Source organism: Curcuma longa, chromosome 4, assembly GCF_044706935.1.
Source record: "Curcuma longa cultivar G26 ecotype Majalengka, Jawa Barat chromosome 4, ITB_CL_G26_1.1, whole genome shotgun sequence".
In the NCBI taxonomy this organism is placed as follows: Eukaryota; Viridiplantae; Streptophyta; class Magnoliopsida; order Zingiberales; family Zingiberaceae; genus Curcuma; species Curcuma longa.
In genome coordinates, this window is record NC_133864.1 from 16,032,623 (window position 1) to 16,049,475 (window position 16,853).

Here is a 16,853-nt window from a genome sequence, read left to right on the forward strand (position 1 = left end):
TGTCGATGATTGCGATCGATATCGAATAATATTTACCACGTGGTTCAATTATGAGCGTTCTTTTTACCAAGTACATCCTTTCATTATTTTTCAAGGAAAACTCCTAAAATAAGAACAGAATAGATTCCTTATGATGTGTAGAACAAGAACAAGAACAGAATAGATTCCTTACAAATGATTTTCTATGTTACAAACGTTTGACAAGAAAGTTCATTTCGACCACAACTCTTAGGAAAAGTAAATAAGCAATAATATGAATTTACACATTTTTTTATTATAAATGAGCATCAACTTCCTCAATCTGTCATTTTTCTGTTAAATGAAAGATTATATAATTGCATATTTTACAAGATCCACGATATTCGCTTAAACAATATAATAAGAAGAGCAACTTGACAACCTTGATTTCGACTTTTGAATTAAGAAATGATTTCGACTTTGAATTAAGAGAGTATTGGTCCGACACTCTTGCCTATAACAACAACAATCAAATTTTATATCTCAATGTGATGCGTTTACCTTATTGCTGCTTCTGCTCCCTTTTCTCCTTCAAGCCAGTTGATGTTGTTGCCTCAAGCCCTAGTTAGAGTTTTGACTGTTTCCTCACCTGCATTTTTCGAAAACAAAGTATGATTTGATCAAATGGATGTCAGAGCTAAGTAGTTCCATACTTGCATGCCAAAGACTATTGTTTACCTTCTTGCTTCCAAGTGCAAAATTTTTCTTCCTTGCATTATGGTTCTTTGACTAGTTATTTCCACCAGCTAACTTCCTTTTTCGAGATCGTTCCTTTAGAAACAGTTCATTGTTATAAGTGGTATGTAGTATTTTAAGAAAAAAAACATTAGATGTATAACTCACCCTTGCGAAGTCTGAATTCCAATAGTCGACTAGGTTTTCCCATTGTTTAGGCGATACACAATTTGGTTGATTCTTGATGTTCTCCTCTCTGGTTGCACCTTTCTTATAATATGAGGCTTTAATTGCTTGCCGCTTGTGCTTCAACTTGTTGGCCATTAACCTCATAATATAATCTTCAGCTGATTTTGGCACAAGAAACTTCTCCTGTAACATAATTGACGACATAAAGTATTCTGATTGAAGATACACAGTAGTAGTTTTATAGTTTTGGGAAAACATTTAAACAAAGAAAATGCCTTGCTCAACTTCTCTAAGAAACTTACTTGAACCTTTGCCCACATATCTTGCTTCTTTTGAATTGGCATCCTTTTCCAATGCACATCAAGCGGGCAAGCCACACTGTTGGTTGCAATCTCTTTTAAAAAGGCACGTAACAATTTGGTAGATTTTTTATCATCAGGTTTGCCTTTGCCATTGAATTGGATGTGAATCTTTTGCTTAGTCTCTATGTCTAGGGCACCTCTTGCTGAATCAACTAGGACATAGTGATGATGTTTACCCATTCCCTTTAAAGCAATGTCATCGCCACTTGTGGATGTGCATGACTGTTGTTTCCCTTTTATCATTGCATCCTTTAATTGGGAGCGAGTCCTTGGCCGATCAGATCTCACTTGTGCCTCTCCCTTTATTTTCTCTTGTTCTTGTTCTTGCACATCTCTTTCATTCTTTCTCTCTTCCTCTTGTTCATCAAGAAATACTTGTTCATTCACCTCCTCATCATCGTCAACTCCCTCTTGCTTTTTCGTTTGTCTCCTTGTTCTTTGACCAGATTTTTGGTATTGTTTTTGTTCGTCAGACAGACTAAGTGCAACAAAGGTACTTTTCACAGGGATGTTGAGACAAATCATGCAATTACCAATAACAGAAGATACGAAGTGAACTTGAAAATTTTGGATCAATACTAAATTAAATAAATGATGAAGCCATTTCTCTGCAACTAACATGTTTCCCAAACATTAGTTATTCATATTCCAATTGAAATCAAGAGTTCTAGTTTCTAATGGAATTAAACTCCAATCCATGGTTTGCAAACAAATCAATAAGTTTCTGTAAAGAATATCATTGCCTTGGTTAACAAACTCATAAATTGATTTAGCTCTACTTGTTATTCTTCCAGTTGATTGTATTATTCTGGCATGTATTCATTCATATGGACCTATACTGCACATCAAGGTTCCAATCTAAAATGGATATGATGCTTTCGAATCATGAATCATTTCAAATTGTGAATCGTAAGGTTCATGTTAATCATATAAAAAAAATCTCAACTTAAATGCAACACAATAGTACATTACCCTAATATGATTAATAAACTAACACCAATGAACTAGTAAAAGGAAGAAAACATAATCATGTAGAGAAGTTGCCTCTGTTTGACATTCTCTGAGAAGAAACAATCCTGTTGTTGGTTAAGGATGAGGGTTGGAAGAAGGTCTTCCTTCAAAGACAAAAAGAAGTCACTGAAGAAGCAACCTTTGACAAAGTAGTCCATTGTCAAAGATGTCTGCTGGTCAAACTAGATTATTGAAGGATGAGGAGCGGAGATCTCTTATGATCGAAGACGCTCCAGGAAGGAGCCAATAAACAGAGTCTCCAATGGTTGACGCCCTCTGTTGAAATGGTATGCCGATCCATGATGGCTACTAAGAACAATGCCAAGACATGATGAAGGCACTGACAAAGAAGATATGAACAAAGGAAGGGATGTCAACGAAGAAGACGCCTACAACCATGAGGAAGGATGCAAGGGGACAGGAGACATGAATGATCGTCCAATGAAGGCAAAACACAAAGGGAGTTTTTAACTCTAATTTCACATAATATTTTTAATAGGAGTAAGTTGAATTGACTCAATTCAAGGAATCATGGAATCGCAAATTTCGCACCAAATTGGTCTGATTAGAACCATATGAGACTGATTCTTGATTGCTTCTGATTTAAATTGCCGCTGAATCGAATCGGATGATTTGAGCCACAAATCAACCCAATTATGACAATCCTTGATGCAAGCTTGATGGTGATTCCAAATGTTTGTGTATTCTCTTGAACAAAAATCTCAGTGCTATACTAACAACTACTATAGGTACAGAAAGTTAGCTATGCAATCATAACAATAAAACAACATCAAAATCCTACAAATTACCTACAATATGAGTACACTTCTTGTTTGAACCCATAGTATTCCTCTATCCAAAACCAATCATGCCATTCCTGCATGTCAAATAAAGAGAATTCATTTTTATTCATATTCAAAGATTGCATGACTTATAGAATAAACTTACATTATTATTTTGTTTTTCTGGGAGAAAAATTTCAAGCCCTCTCCGTACTAGCAGGAATATGAAGTATAATGCATAAACTCCACATTCATCGGCATCTTTTTGCTGTGGCATCTGTACTAATAAGAATATTAACATTCTAAGGGTAATGGAAAATGCCAACAAAAAAAACACTGAAGATGTATACATGAGGAACATGTAGAGGAATGTTGTAAACAAATTCTTCATCCTCAGGTCTTTCTGCTTCTTTATAAATGTCAAGTAAAATTCTGCATGGTGATTAGCCATCTTCAGTGCCAACTAAAATCAATGAAAACAGAATAAGAGAGCTGAAATTACTAATTAAAATGAACGACCTTCTAATCCAAGGTTCTTGCTGACTAGGCAGCCCTATATCAATGAGGGAGTCAAGAATAATGATGCAACCATCCTCAGTGCCAAGATTGCAAAAAATCACTACATTCCAATGGCTCCTGCATATGGCAACACATTCTCAACTATTCAACTCAACTAAAGATAAAATATTCATAGCTAAGATTGTGTTGAATCATGATTGGATTAATAATAATTGAAATTTAGATGAATCCAAACAAGAAGTAGTTGTGTCTATTGTCTTCATTGTTTCCTTCCCCGCCTCTTCTGACTTTTTTTTGCTAATATCCTCTCTTCAATTTCTTTAATCCTCTCCTTGGTTGTCTCCTCATGCTTCTCTCTTGCAAATAAAGATCCTTTAAATTTCGATCATGTTGTATAATGATGTAAAACTTTTCAAAAGGTAGAAAACTCCTTGTGAGCTAAGTCATATTTAACTTCAAATTTACCAAGAGGCCAATCATGATTTAGATGCTTATAGATAGTGATTTACATGCTTAGATATAGGAGTGGGTAAAAGGGGGTTCAGTCCCCCCCCCCCCCCCCCCCCCCCCCCCCCCCCCCCCCCCCCCCCCCCCCCCCCCCAAAAAAAAAAAAAAAAAAATGGAACCCAAAATTTTCAGTTAGGTTCAGATTTTGAGGATTTTAGATTTCTCAAGATTTTGAGAATGTTAGATTTTTTAAACTAGTTTTGACTACAAATTCAGAAAAGAGAAATATAAGGTGTGAATTGTAGGAAATCAAACTATGCAAAGACTAGTAATAAAATTATAGAAAGTGTGGAAGAAACTTATAATTCACAGAAACTATAAAAGGATTCTACAAGTGATGCAAACTTTGCAATTCATAGTAACTATATAAGAACTATATCAAAATTATGAATTGTAAATAAAAAAAAAGTTACATATCACAACACTTACTCAATACTGGTATCAATGGAAAATAAATTGATCAATAATTCTTCTCACAAAATATCAAATATCACACGTTGCTAAACGAAAGTGTCAACAATGAGCAATACCATCCTGAGCTATTTACCATATAGCCTAACTATCCTAAACAAAGGTGTTAAGAAGAATGTTGAAAGGAATATTGAAAATGAAATGGATACTCAATAGATTCATGTTGTCAACATGAAAGAATGGACAACAAAGGTGGTGGCATGGGCAAGCAACAAGCTTATGCGATCATAGAAGGTAGAAGGGACGTTAGGATAGATGCAACAAGGGGTAGATACAAGTAGAGACCTCATCTCGAGGGCATCAAAACAAAATTGCCAACTTGAAGAAGAAGACGAGACAACAAAGATAGGGGCAGGTGATGGAAACGAATCAATCAATCTTGTGACATCATGAAAGGTGGAAGGCAAAATATAGGAATCACAAAAGCAAAGGACAAAGAAAGCAAGTCATGGCTTTTCAACTTCTCTAAAATTAACTAGTTACAAAAAAATCAGATATACAATTGATATTTAATACCATAAAATGTATAATTATTAATGAGAAAGTCGATATATCATATATAATATGGTTGATATATCATATATAATATGCATTCGTTATAGAAGTTTTTTTTTTTTGGATTTTATATAAAAAACTGGAAATCTAACCCTGAAACACAAAATACAGAATACCCAAAACCATCTGAAACCTGGAATCCAAATTCTTTTGGGTTAGTTCGGTTTGATTTTTGGTTTGGATTGAATATATCAATTTTTTTTTGCCCACCCCTACTTAGATATAGAACAACCCTCTAACACAAACTTAGTATACATGCACAAGACTTATGCATCCACAAAAATAAAGAACATAAGACTACTTACCATATACATACAGGGATCACAAAGTAATTGGTGGAGAATGGGTTTTGTTTCACAAACCATCGAACCAAGTTCTTCCTTCTTTTTTCATTCATCACATAACTTGAAAATAGATATGAATCAACATGTTTGAACAACTTTTTCCTATCTTGCGGAAGGTTTGGCCATATGACACTACAAAGCATGTCAAAGGTACCAATTAGATGCATTCATGATGTTAAACCTACCAACTAGAAGCTATAATTAATGAACTTACCTCTCTAAGTATTGATCAAAATCGTTCGTGTTTATCCACTTGTCTGTACTCATGGCTTTCTAGCAAACACCCTGCATATTACAAAAACTTTGATCATAAAGGCATCTCCTTCTGGGAAAAGAATGAATTTGCATCTACTTGCCAATAAAAAGAAGAAGAGAACAACAATCTTCATGGTAATGATTCAGTAAGAATGCTACTCTGTAATTTTTAAGGGAGTCATACCTATCTCTTGAAAATCTACTAATGAATTATCAGGTCCAAGGGAATTTTAGAGGGAAAAATAAGACAGCTATAGCTGGTGATTGTCAAAATTGAATTTGTAGATAAGTATCACTTCTTTCAACTTTCTTGACCTAACATGAATCAATTGCTGAATTATAGGCTTCTCTAGAGCCATTCATCCTCAATAGAATGAGAGGAAATGCTGGTTGTATCGTATTGAGGACTAAGCATGAACAGAAACAAAGATTATTACTGCTAATAAGCTTCCCAAATTATGATTCCTCAGGGATAAATTACATTTTAATAGACGATTCCATAAACAAGAGTAAATGCTGTTCCAAGCACAGTGGCAAACATAATACTTTTCTTGTTAAAAGGGAAGCAAAGCCGCAGACAAAGACTGGGAGTTAATGAAAGAACGGCCCTGGTTTAAGAGAACAAGTATTACTGGCTTATGTTGGTTAAACAAATACATAAAAAAAACGTGGTCCATCTTCGCAGAAAAACAAAGAACTATCATGTTCTTCTCAAGGTTGTCAAGTGAAGCAGATCAATAGAAAGTGCAGACGCATGTTGATCCAGGTTCAGCTCATTACCAAGCCATAGCTTTCTACAAATCCTGAGCCAAACAGTTTAGGTACTACACGACCAAACCTAAAAAGATCCAGTTTTTAAATGAAATACGACGAAGGCTTGGAGGAAACTTTAAGAAGAGAAAAACTACTAGCATATGTTGAACTCAAACAATCCACACTTACCAAGTTTGATGTTTCGTGTCGACTGCTAGCAACAATGCCGATCAAAAATATTCGACAGGGATGAACAAGTAGGGATCGGGGGCTGTTTGTTTCGTACTACTTTTCGAAACATATACAGTTTCGTGCATTCAAAAGCAGACTACTTTCCAAAAATACCTTCCGTTCAAAGCATCGAACTCCCTGCTCGTCGTACTCGTTCTCGCCGCCCGTTGAAGGACCAAACGACTGTCCTTTCCCGAACTACCCTCCTATTCCATAACGATGGGATCCTCTGCGAACGAACCCTCGTTTGGAAACTCTTGATAAAAATGCATCCGAACCGTTCTTTTCAGTAAGTTGTGAGATCCTGGTCGTTCGTGGTCACGAGTCTGTGCCAATTTGCAGAGATCGTTGCACCCGATGAATCCTGGCTGGGATCACAGTGGATGAATCAAGGCAATCCGATCCGTGACTTGTCGAACCAACCTGCATCGGCCGAGACACCAAGCACTCAAAATCTTTTTTCCCATTGGAAGATTAGGTGGTCCCGCACTAGGAAGAAACTAGTTAAAGTGGATCCTGTCTCGTAGGGGGTTCGTCTTCATCGTGGTGTGATTCAGTTCTGCCCTAATCGGGAGGAGGAAGAAGAAGGAGAGGAGCATTAGGGTTCGTTGCAGAACGAAGAAGCGACGAGTGGCCGGAGTACTGTGTGAGGTAGCGGAAGAGTAGGAACAGCCATGGGAGCCCCGAAGCAGAAATGGACCGCGGAGGAAGAGGAGGCGCTGCGTGCTGGCGTGGACAAGCACGGCGCCGGGAAATGGAGGACCATCCAAAAGGATCCCGAGTTCAGCGGCTGCCTGTCCACCCGATCAAACATCGACCTCAAGGTCTGCTTCAGAGGGGGGGGGGGGTTCAACTTTACTGGATTGTGTTAATTTCTCTACTCCATTATATGTAGCTTCCCTGGTTTAGTTTTTTGGTAATGTCCTGTTTATTCCTTTTATGATTCTCGAGTTGAAATCGATAATGGAGCGCAAACATCACTAGAGCTAGCGAACAACGTTTTTTATGTTCAGGTCTGCATGTGCTTTTGATCAATCTATTCGTACATTTGTCTTTTCTGCAGGTTGATTTAGCCAAAGAAAATCAGGCTGTGTTCTAGTGATATTTAGTATTCGCTATTTGGATACTTCTCCACAACTCTCTGTACTGTGCGAACTACCAAGGTTTAAATAACTTGATGGTTTAACCTCTTACATTTACTATACTTGAATAACAATTTAAACAGGAACTTTGAATTGCTGGGGAAGTGTTTGAACATTACTGAGGTAGTTGTGATCTTTAAGATTACTGCTATTGTTTATATACCCTAGATGTATGTTATGATCCATATTTCTCCATATTAGTTGAAGTCCTTTTCCTCTCCTCATGCTTGCTGCAGTTGTAAAATTTGTACTGACTGATTTTCGATCATATGAGTGAATCTAGTTTACCCTAGAAAATTGTGATCAAGGATAAGTTTTCCCATCCTTCATTCATGTAATGAAACCATAATATTTGGAGTGTTTTTCCTCTTCTCTTGTCTTTGCTACAGTCATAGCATTTGCACTGACAGATTTTCCTTTCATGAGTATATTTAGTTTACCCTAATAAATTTGTGATCTGGGATAAGTTTGTTGTGCTTTCATTTTGCATGTAAATTTTACTTTTTGAAGAAAGATGGTCGACTATCTCAATAAAGCCACTACTATTTTTTTAAAGTATGATATGATTTTAGTTTTTTCCATTTATCATTGTAATCATATTTGATCCACTAGTTATGGTAATTAGGACAAATGGAGGAATATGAGCATTAGTGCCAGTGGCCAAGGTTCTAGAGAAAAGATGAGAACACCAAAGCCAAAGCCTCTTTCATCCATTCCAGTATCCAACTCCCCAAGCGCTGCTTCCACTCCCTTCCCACATAAAGACTCAGCACCTACAACTGCAGATGCTACAAAAAGTACACAAGATGCAAAAAATCCTCCCCGGTACATAATGTTATCTGTTTCAATTTTCCATTGCAATTGAGTATTCTCTTGGGTCTAAATTAGTTTTTTCCCATCATGATCTAGTATCCCTTCCTGGATTATTTCTTCAATCTAAAAAAATTACTTTCTTTAGAGTATGAGGGTCACACATTGTAACAAGTTAAAAAGATTCTATACAGGAAAATGATGATTTATCTCAATTGACAAGAAGTTTTGCCAGGCATGCCTGAAATAGTATTTTATAAAGTGGGTTCATGTTTTCTTAACTTGTCCTTCAAATGATATGAAATAACAATCTGTAGCATCATGATGCTTCAGTTTTGATAACTTATTTCTGAGATAGAGATTTCTTAGATCTGCCTAGGCACCACTGAATCAAATTCACAAATATGGATGTAATTATATCCTGTTGTATATTCTTCTTTGATTATTTCTGTTGGGTGTAATGTGTCCCATATCCTTCTGATTTTTGGACTCCTCAACTACCCTCTGGCTATCCATTTAACCCAACATCCTTTGGTCATATGTGATCTGTTTTTAACAACTGATGTCATCTGCTCATACCTGAATTTGATTAAGATAGTCCATATCTAACTGTTTTTGTTGATATTTTAAGATGAATAAACTCAATGTTCATCCTTCTTGTCCTGATTTTCCAGATTGTAATGGATGAATCTAAATTTGGATGACTTTTGTGAGCCAATGATGGTTCATAAATGTTAAATATCTTCCTTTCTCATTCTTCTTATGTGTTATTAACTATGGACTCTCCGTACTTTGCCTTGTTATAGGAGTATTTTCTTATATGAATCATTTGTTTGTTGTTTGTCAGATACACTGCTTTAATAATTGAGGCAATTACTTCAATGCAAGAACCAAATGGAGTAGAAATTGGTGCTATCTTCAGTTTTATAGAGGTTTGTGATCAGAACCTGGTTCTCTTGGATGAGTTTAGTTTAAACTGAAAAACACAATGTCCATTTATCTTTTTGGCTTCCTAAGACTGGCAGATCCACATGTTTAGACATATGTTGATTGGCTTTTCAAGTATGCTCTGAGTTTCATATTTTGTGCAGTTATATTGGGTATTTAAATGTTTTCATTATATACTATTGACGATAGAATAATGTAGCACCTCTTTTATGGTAAAGGTTCCAAAAATTTGAGCTTAATTGCACTTTGTGGAGGTTCTAACCAATGCATTCACGAAAAGTAATTAGTTTTTTATACATATATATATTTATATGTTGGGTATATATGCCTATGATTTTCATCATAGCTTGACCCTTGAACTTCTTCAAACTACTAGCTTGTCATATGTCATCCCTCAGTTTGTTTCTTCGTGGTTTTTTTATCATGTATAACCAATATTAATTCTTTATCATGAATTGCATCTTGTGCTATTGAAGATAGGCTGGACTAGAACACTTTGGAGGTAAACGATTGTTATGTCCATAATAATTTCTTTTATGTTTAGGGGTTAAATGCTATTTGCTAACACAGAATAATATTTGGGATTTCACCAACTATAATTAAAATTAAGAATTGTTTCAATTATATATTATATTTATATGTATATCAGCTTTTAAAAATATAAAATAAAATAATGAACTAGTTTATTGTCTAAAATAATCGTTAATCAGCAAACAAGACATGACCATGTGTCTATTTCAGAATCAGAGGCTACGTGGTGGTATCAAAGAAAATTGAACCATTTACCACCAAACTTCAAACCATCATACTATATGTCTTTATGTGGCATCTGATTATGAAATAGTGCAACATGAAACTGCCTCAACAAATTGACAATTACTTTGGACATCAAGATGACATGTAATTTTAATATTTTACATTTTCAAAAGTTTATACATGAAAGCAAACATTTCTTGATGGCTGTTTTTTTAGCAATTAACCATATTTCTAGCTTATGATAGTTATCTGTTGCTTTACCTTTTTAATTGGGTAGATTTATCTAGTATACTATTTAGCAATTTTACATTGAGTTTGTTTACATCGTTAGTATTCTTTTCCAATTCATAAATTGTATGCTGAATACTCTAGATGTCCAAGCTTTAATTGAATCTGATTTTACCAATTTCAAAGTCACTGTGATGTTTCCTATTGAAGATTGTGCTGAAGATCTGTGATGTTTAGGAAGTAAATAGATGTTTTGATCTATGTATCATCATCTGGGTAGAGAATGTTTCATTCTACCTAACAATGGAATTTTTTGAAGGAGAGTCTAAATGAGGGGACATCTTGTGTAATTTTTTTTGCATCTGTGTTCAAATGTGGGCATTGCAATGTTTTCTATGTTTATCTTTCCTTTTATATTATCTTGTTGATCCCATAACCATTTGGCTGGCTTCGTTATTAACTAGTCTTCTTTATCTTTTTTGATTCTGGTATTGATCAAAACCCAGAATGCTATAGTATGTTATTAAATAAGATTTCTTATCCAATAGTTCTGCTGACATTTTGAGATATTTTCAATCAAACCTTGTATTGTGCCTAAAATCACAGTTGGGAATATCAGGAATTGTTTGTTAAAAGCTACTCCCCAAAGTTGTGTATTATGAGGAATCCTGTATCTTATGAAAATTATACCCGTGTATGCTTCTAGCATGTACATTTTGGCGCTTTGCCATGGAAAATCTCTTAAAATCCACATATTTTTGCAATAGTCAGTGATTGTTGATCCCTACTATCCTATGCAGCGAAGACAAGAGGTGCCACAAAACTTCCGCAGGGTGCTTAGTTCCAAGTTAAGACGACTTGTTGCACAGAATAAAATAGAAAGGGTAAACAACTCTTTAGTCTCACCCTCGAATGGTTGATGTTTTTAGAGCTTAATGTTATTTATGACATATATTTAGTTTTTCAACATAGTTTGACTATTGTTGAAGGAATATCATGCTTTTTTAATGTTTACAAATGAATATGTTGTAATCAATGATTGGATATGGATTCTTAAATACCTTTGTTAGTTTGGAATATGTTAATAGCCAATCATGAATGTTTTTAAATTTGGGCTATTAAAATGCAACGCGTCTCTATTTTGTGTTCTTATTTTTTTCCACAAATAACATTCAATTTAGGTAACATGATTCAGAGAGTTTTATGAGGTGCAGCCTAATGTTTTTCACTGAACGCCAGCAAGAACAGTATCAATATCATGAAACAAATGCTTAAGTGGCACGCAATATATAGTATTTACTAGTTGCCAGATCTGTAAGAATGAGAGCTTATTTATTAGATTTATCTGATGTTTGTTCTTTGATGGTTGATCTTGTTGTAGTTCCAAAAGGGATACAGGCTGAAAGATTCATCATTTGCAACAAAAACCACCCCTTTTCCCAAACCAAAAGACCCAGTAAATCGAACTCGGGTACCTCAGAATTCCAGTTCAGCAAAAACCATGGACCCTATAGAAGAGGCTGCGATAACTGCTGCTTACAAAATAGCAGATTCCGAAGCCAAATCATTTTTAGCCTCCGAAGCTGTCAAGGAGGCCGAGAAGATCGCACAGATGGCTGAAGAAACTGATTCCCTTTTGCTACTGGCAAAAGAGATTTTCGAGAGATGTAATTGCCATTTCACTGACTGTGTTTCTATCAGGTTTCTCTTTGCACTAAATGCTGATTTCTTCATTTGTTGTTACAGGTTCAAGATGTGAGATTGTCACTATAGCTTAAGCTTCGAGTGAGAAGGGACGGTATCGTCCAGTTCACCAGAGTTCATTAATGCTAGCTCGAAAGCTGAAAGCCATGGCAGATGTTTCGACTTGTAATTAACAAATGAACATGAACACTGGACTGATGTCCATAAACCAACTTATTGGCGAAACAAGAACTTGCACATCCTAGTGTGAGTCTATTTACATTGATTGTGGATGCTCTTTGAGTTCATCAGGCTGCACGATGACAGGTCCTAGTGCCAGAGTGCTCGCCATTTACTATTTGTTGCTAATTACATCAAGGTAGTTAATCAAGTCAATTACTAATTAAGTCTGTTTATCGGATGCTCCCGGACCATGGTGTTGAGTTAATTACTGCGGAGCAGATTTATTGAAGTGAGCAAGAGTTAAATCTTAATAAAAGCGAGATAATATTCTGTCAGTGATCAATTGTAATTTCACGATTTACTTTTTCATAGATGATTATGAGGGCCGACATGTGGAATGGAATTACGGTGTAACAGATTTTATTTTTTATTGAAATATATATTTATCGGATGGATTAAATCAAAAAATCATGCATTAAAGATCAATAGAGATCCCTTCCTATTGAAAATTGGATGTTAATCTTGTTTTTACGATAGTGAATTTGTCGATTCTTAATTGCAAATTTGGATGCTAATCTCGTTACATGAGAAAAATTTTCAAATCACAATTGCAATCTATTGGTCAGAGTGGATTAAACCCTAACAAACCTCACGATGTATCATCGATTATCACAAATTAACAAGCCATTAATTAACTCGTCCCCCCAGCAACATCAGTTCCAATAAAATTGACCGCCAACTGATGGTCAAAGTCAATGATCGCATGTGCACAGCACTGCTATCGTACCAGTGGGCAATCTCAGTTGTTGGTTGACTAAACTATGAAGTTCAAGTTGGTTATATATTTATGGATCAACAATATGTTAATTATTCGGCTCGCACTTCGTCAAATCAGAAGCTTTCTCATCAATAAATGCATGCATTGGACGACGCTAAATTTCTTTCCGCAATGAGTGCAAGACAGCTCTCTGTTCTTGCTCTGTTCTGCTCTGCAGGTATTTTGGTTTCTGTTCATCTGTTCGTTTGATTGGGCAATCTTAATTTTCTTCAGTCACTTGTAATGGCGTATGATTTTGGAACTGCCCGTAGTTTTCTGTTCTTTTCACACTTGATGCTAGCGTAGACTTTGAAGAGTCGAAGACTTCGTTTTGTGGGCTTGATCTCCACATGGCGTTTTCTTCCTCGGGCAAGGTTTCTTTTTGACGAGTTTGAAGAATCAAAATCTGGGTAGGATCGACATGTTTGTGAAGTTATTTTGTGCCTGCAAGTTGCTCTACGAATTGTCTGTTAGGAAAGAGAGAGAGAGAGAGTTCACTTCTTCCTTCACCGTCTCCATTAGGAGCTCTTCACATGCTTGAATCCATGAGCAAAATGAGATCTTGTTTGTAGAATAGTACGTGAGCAAGTCTATCATTTTCTTCATTTACGCATTAGGTGGAGCATGGAGACCCGGCACATTCCCAGGTCCTCGTTCACTAGAGCCATTGCTATTCTGCAGATCGTCTTGGTCGTCTTCGTCATATTAAGCGTTGCAAGCCTTCATCATTTCTATCATGTTGGATACGTTCTCGATGCCAATGAAGATAACTGCCAAAAATTCCAGACGATGATGAAGAATGGTTATGCTGACTATGACCTTATGGCTCTCAATGACCGTGTCGAAGAGGTCCTTGCCCGGATCTCTGAGATCCAGAACAAGCTTCAGTCCAGCTTGAAGAACATGGACAAAGACAACAACAACAAAAGGAGCATTGCTGTCAAAAACATCACTCAGACCGAGTTCAGAATCTTCCTCGAAGAGCAAGTGATACAACCTCTTTACAGTGTTCACGTTGCACTCAGTCTTGTTCGCATTCCTAAATCGGATGCTGCTGGAGCACTTGAGCTTTCAGTGGAGGACCCCTTGATCAACTTCTTCACAGTGGAGGAGACACGGAAGTATATCACTGGAAAGGGCAACAAGGAGGGGAAGTTGAGCGTGTATGGTACTAATAGGACCTACAACACCATTGGTCATGCTTGTGTCCTCATGAGAAAGGAACTGGAGGAGTATATGGATTATGACATGGGTTCCTACTGCAAAGATGATTGGAATCTAGCACAAAAGTTGATGCTGGGAGGTTGTGACCCTCTTCCCAGGAGAAGGTGCTTGACTCCGGCATCCAAGCTATATCAGAAGCCACTTCCAATTAACATGTCCTTGTGGACGATACCAGACGATCGCAATGTGAGGTGGAGTAACTACAAATGTAGGGACTTCAAGTGCCTATCAAGTAGGAATCCGAGGAGAGGCTTCTCCAAATGCATTGGATGCTTTGAATTTGAGAAAGAGAAGCTGAGATGGGTTACCAATGTCTCACTAGCTGACTTCCTCATAGCTGATGTTCTTGCAGTTAAACCAGGGGAAATCAGGATTGGACTCGATATCAGTGTTGGAACAGGAAGCTTCGCAGCTCGAATGAGGGAGTGGAATGTGACAATTGTGTCAACTTCGTTGAATTTGGGAGCTCCCTTTAGTGAGATAATTGCACTTAGGGGTTTGATCCCTCTGTATGTAACACTTAATCAAAGGCTGCCGTTCTTTGACAACACCATGGATTTGATACACTCTAGTGTATTCCTTGATGGTTGGATTGATCTACAACTATTGGACTTTATCTTGTTCGACTGGGACAGGGTACTAAGGCCAGGGGGCTTGTTGTGGTTGGACAAGTTCTTCTGTAGCAGAAAGGATCTTGATGACTACATATACATGTTCCTCCAATTTAAGTACAAGAAGCTCAAGTGGGTGATTTCTTTCAAGTCGAAAGACGAGGTGTATCTCTCCGCCTTGTTAGAAAAGCCGCCCAGGTCTTTGTGAATGGAGAAGGTGACTACTAATGTTACATTTGGGCATCGATGTCAACTTTCAGGTGAACAACACTTGAAAGCTTAAGCTTTTGATGCATATGTGTTTTGTTGATAGTTCTAATCCTTCTAATTGTAAGCATGAGTTCACCATGATCTCTCATTGTTCAAAAGGCTTAGTGTGTCCAATCACTTTAATATTTTATTAGACTCATCATAATTTTTAGTGTGTGTTCATCATGATTGATCTTGCTCATGTTAAAAAGGTTTGATATGTTTGATCACTTTAATATTTTATTGGCTCGATCATTATCAAAAATTTGTAAAGCCATATCTTTGTTAGAAAAAATATCATCACTTGTTATCTGTTGATTTGGATATTTGACTCTCTTTTGGAGCTTAATTCTATTTTTTTCCTTCGATTCCTATAGCGATTATCAAAAAATCTACACTAGGATATGTAGAATTAGAATGAATGAAATAGAATAGCCAAAGGGAAAATAATCTATTTCATTCCTTTATTTGATTGTCGTAATGAAATAGTATAACTAATAGAATCACTCATTTTTTGTTTGGTTTGATTGGTTTGCCTAATTCTTCCACTATATTTGACCTACTCAGTTCCTTCTATTTGTTTGGTCCATTACATCTATACTACATTTTGCCAAGGTTGACAACAGTTGTTGGTGATACAGTTTAGAAATCGGTTGGCTCTTTGAAGTTCTTGTCGTCTGGAATATACATTCGGGCTTATTTTCCAATGTTGTTACTCTAATGTATTTAGTCACTCAGTTGCTTTAAGTTATAATAGGTTTTTTCACCCACTTGTTAAAGAAGGAACTTTAGTTGAATGAAACCTTTTTGACCCTACTTGAATGACTAAAAAGTACTAGAAACTTAAAATTTTCTAATAATCATTTAATTTGATCTTGAGGGCTCCAAGAAAAGTGCAATGATCTCTCAAATTGTTGCAAGAAGAATGTTAAAGCAACGACTAAGAACTAAAAGGAAGAGTAGGTATTTTCTAGGTTCAAACAGTTCACCTTACCAAATAGCCTTAGTAGTGCTTCACCTCATTGCCAGAATTTCAGCATTGTAATTGTGTGCATTTCTTGAATTCATGAGGATTGAGGATGTGTGTTTTCGCGGTTCGAAATGAATGAAACCTCAAAATAGATAAGAGAATGGCAAATATGGTTACACTTGTAGTTCATGAGGTGATCATATTGATACAGTTAAATGCTCGTTGTTAGGGCCTAGTGTAACCCTTTTCCTATCCATTATAAGCTTTTGGATTCATTTGTATAGTTGTATAGTCTTAACAGATTTACATGGCTAGTTTATATGAGAATTGATATTCTGCGCGATCCATACTGCGCGACCCCGTGCGTGACACAGCCGACCCCCGTCGCTTCCAGTCGCCCTCGCTGTGCCGTCCGATCACCGCCGGACCGGGCCCGATCGACGCGCCGGCAAGTGGCGCGTCGATCGGGCCCGATCCGACGGCCGGCGATGACCGGACGGTGAGGCGAGGGCGGCTGGAAACGGAACACTGTGCATTCCCACATTTGGACGGTCAGATCT

General features: G+C 36.7%; 3 protein-coding genes across 3 annotated transcripts; 2 read left to right on the forward strand and 1 right to left on the reverse strand.

Annotated features, from left to right (window-relative positions):
* Positions 1-366: 366 nt before the first annotated feature.
* Positions 367-6,722, reverse strand: LOC141826171 (uncharacterized). Its single transcript, XM_074713416.1, has 11 exons — positions 6,631-6,722; positions 5,648-5,718; positions 5,395-5,565; positions 3,557-3,673; positions 3,388-3,469; positions 3,204-3,314; positions 3,065-3,132; positions 1,185-1,722; positions 862-1,065; positions 697-789; positions 367-607 (listed from the first exon to the last, which is right to left on the reverse strand). The coding sequence occupies exons 2-10, from the start codon at positions 5,698-5,700 to the stop codon at positions 748-750; spliced, it is 1,386 nt and encodes a 461-aa protein (XP_074569517.1). The 5' UTR covers positions 5,701-5,718; positions 6,631-6,722; the 3' UTR covers positions 367-607; positions 697-747.
* A 507-nt stretch (positions 6,723-7,229) lies between these two features.
* On the forward strand, positions 7,230-12,737 carry LOC141827474 (single myb histone 4-like). Its single transcript, XM_074714728.1, has 6 exons — positions 7,230-7,496; positions 8,440-8,639; positions 9,472-9,556; positions 11,357-11,440; positions 11,938-12,223; positions 12,303-12,737. Exons 1-6 carry the CDS (start codon positions 7,347-7,349, stop codon positions 12,332-12,334), a joined length of 837 nt encoding a protein of 278 aa, XP_074570829.1. The 5' UTR covers positions 7,230-7,346; the 3' UTR covers positions 12,335-12,737.
* A 1,120-nt stretch (positions 12,738-13,857) lies between these two features.
* LOC141827475 (putative methyltransferase At1g29790) lies at positions 13,858-15,282 on the forward strand. The gene has a single exon (XM_074714729.1). It carries the CDS (start codon positions 13,864-13,866, stop codon positions 15,280-15,282), a length of 1,419 nt encoding a protein of 472 aa, XP_074570830.1. The 5' UTR covers positions 13,858-13,863.
* Positions 15,283-16,853: the final 1,571 nt, after the last annotated feature.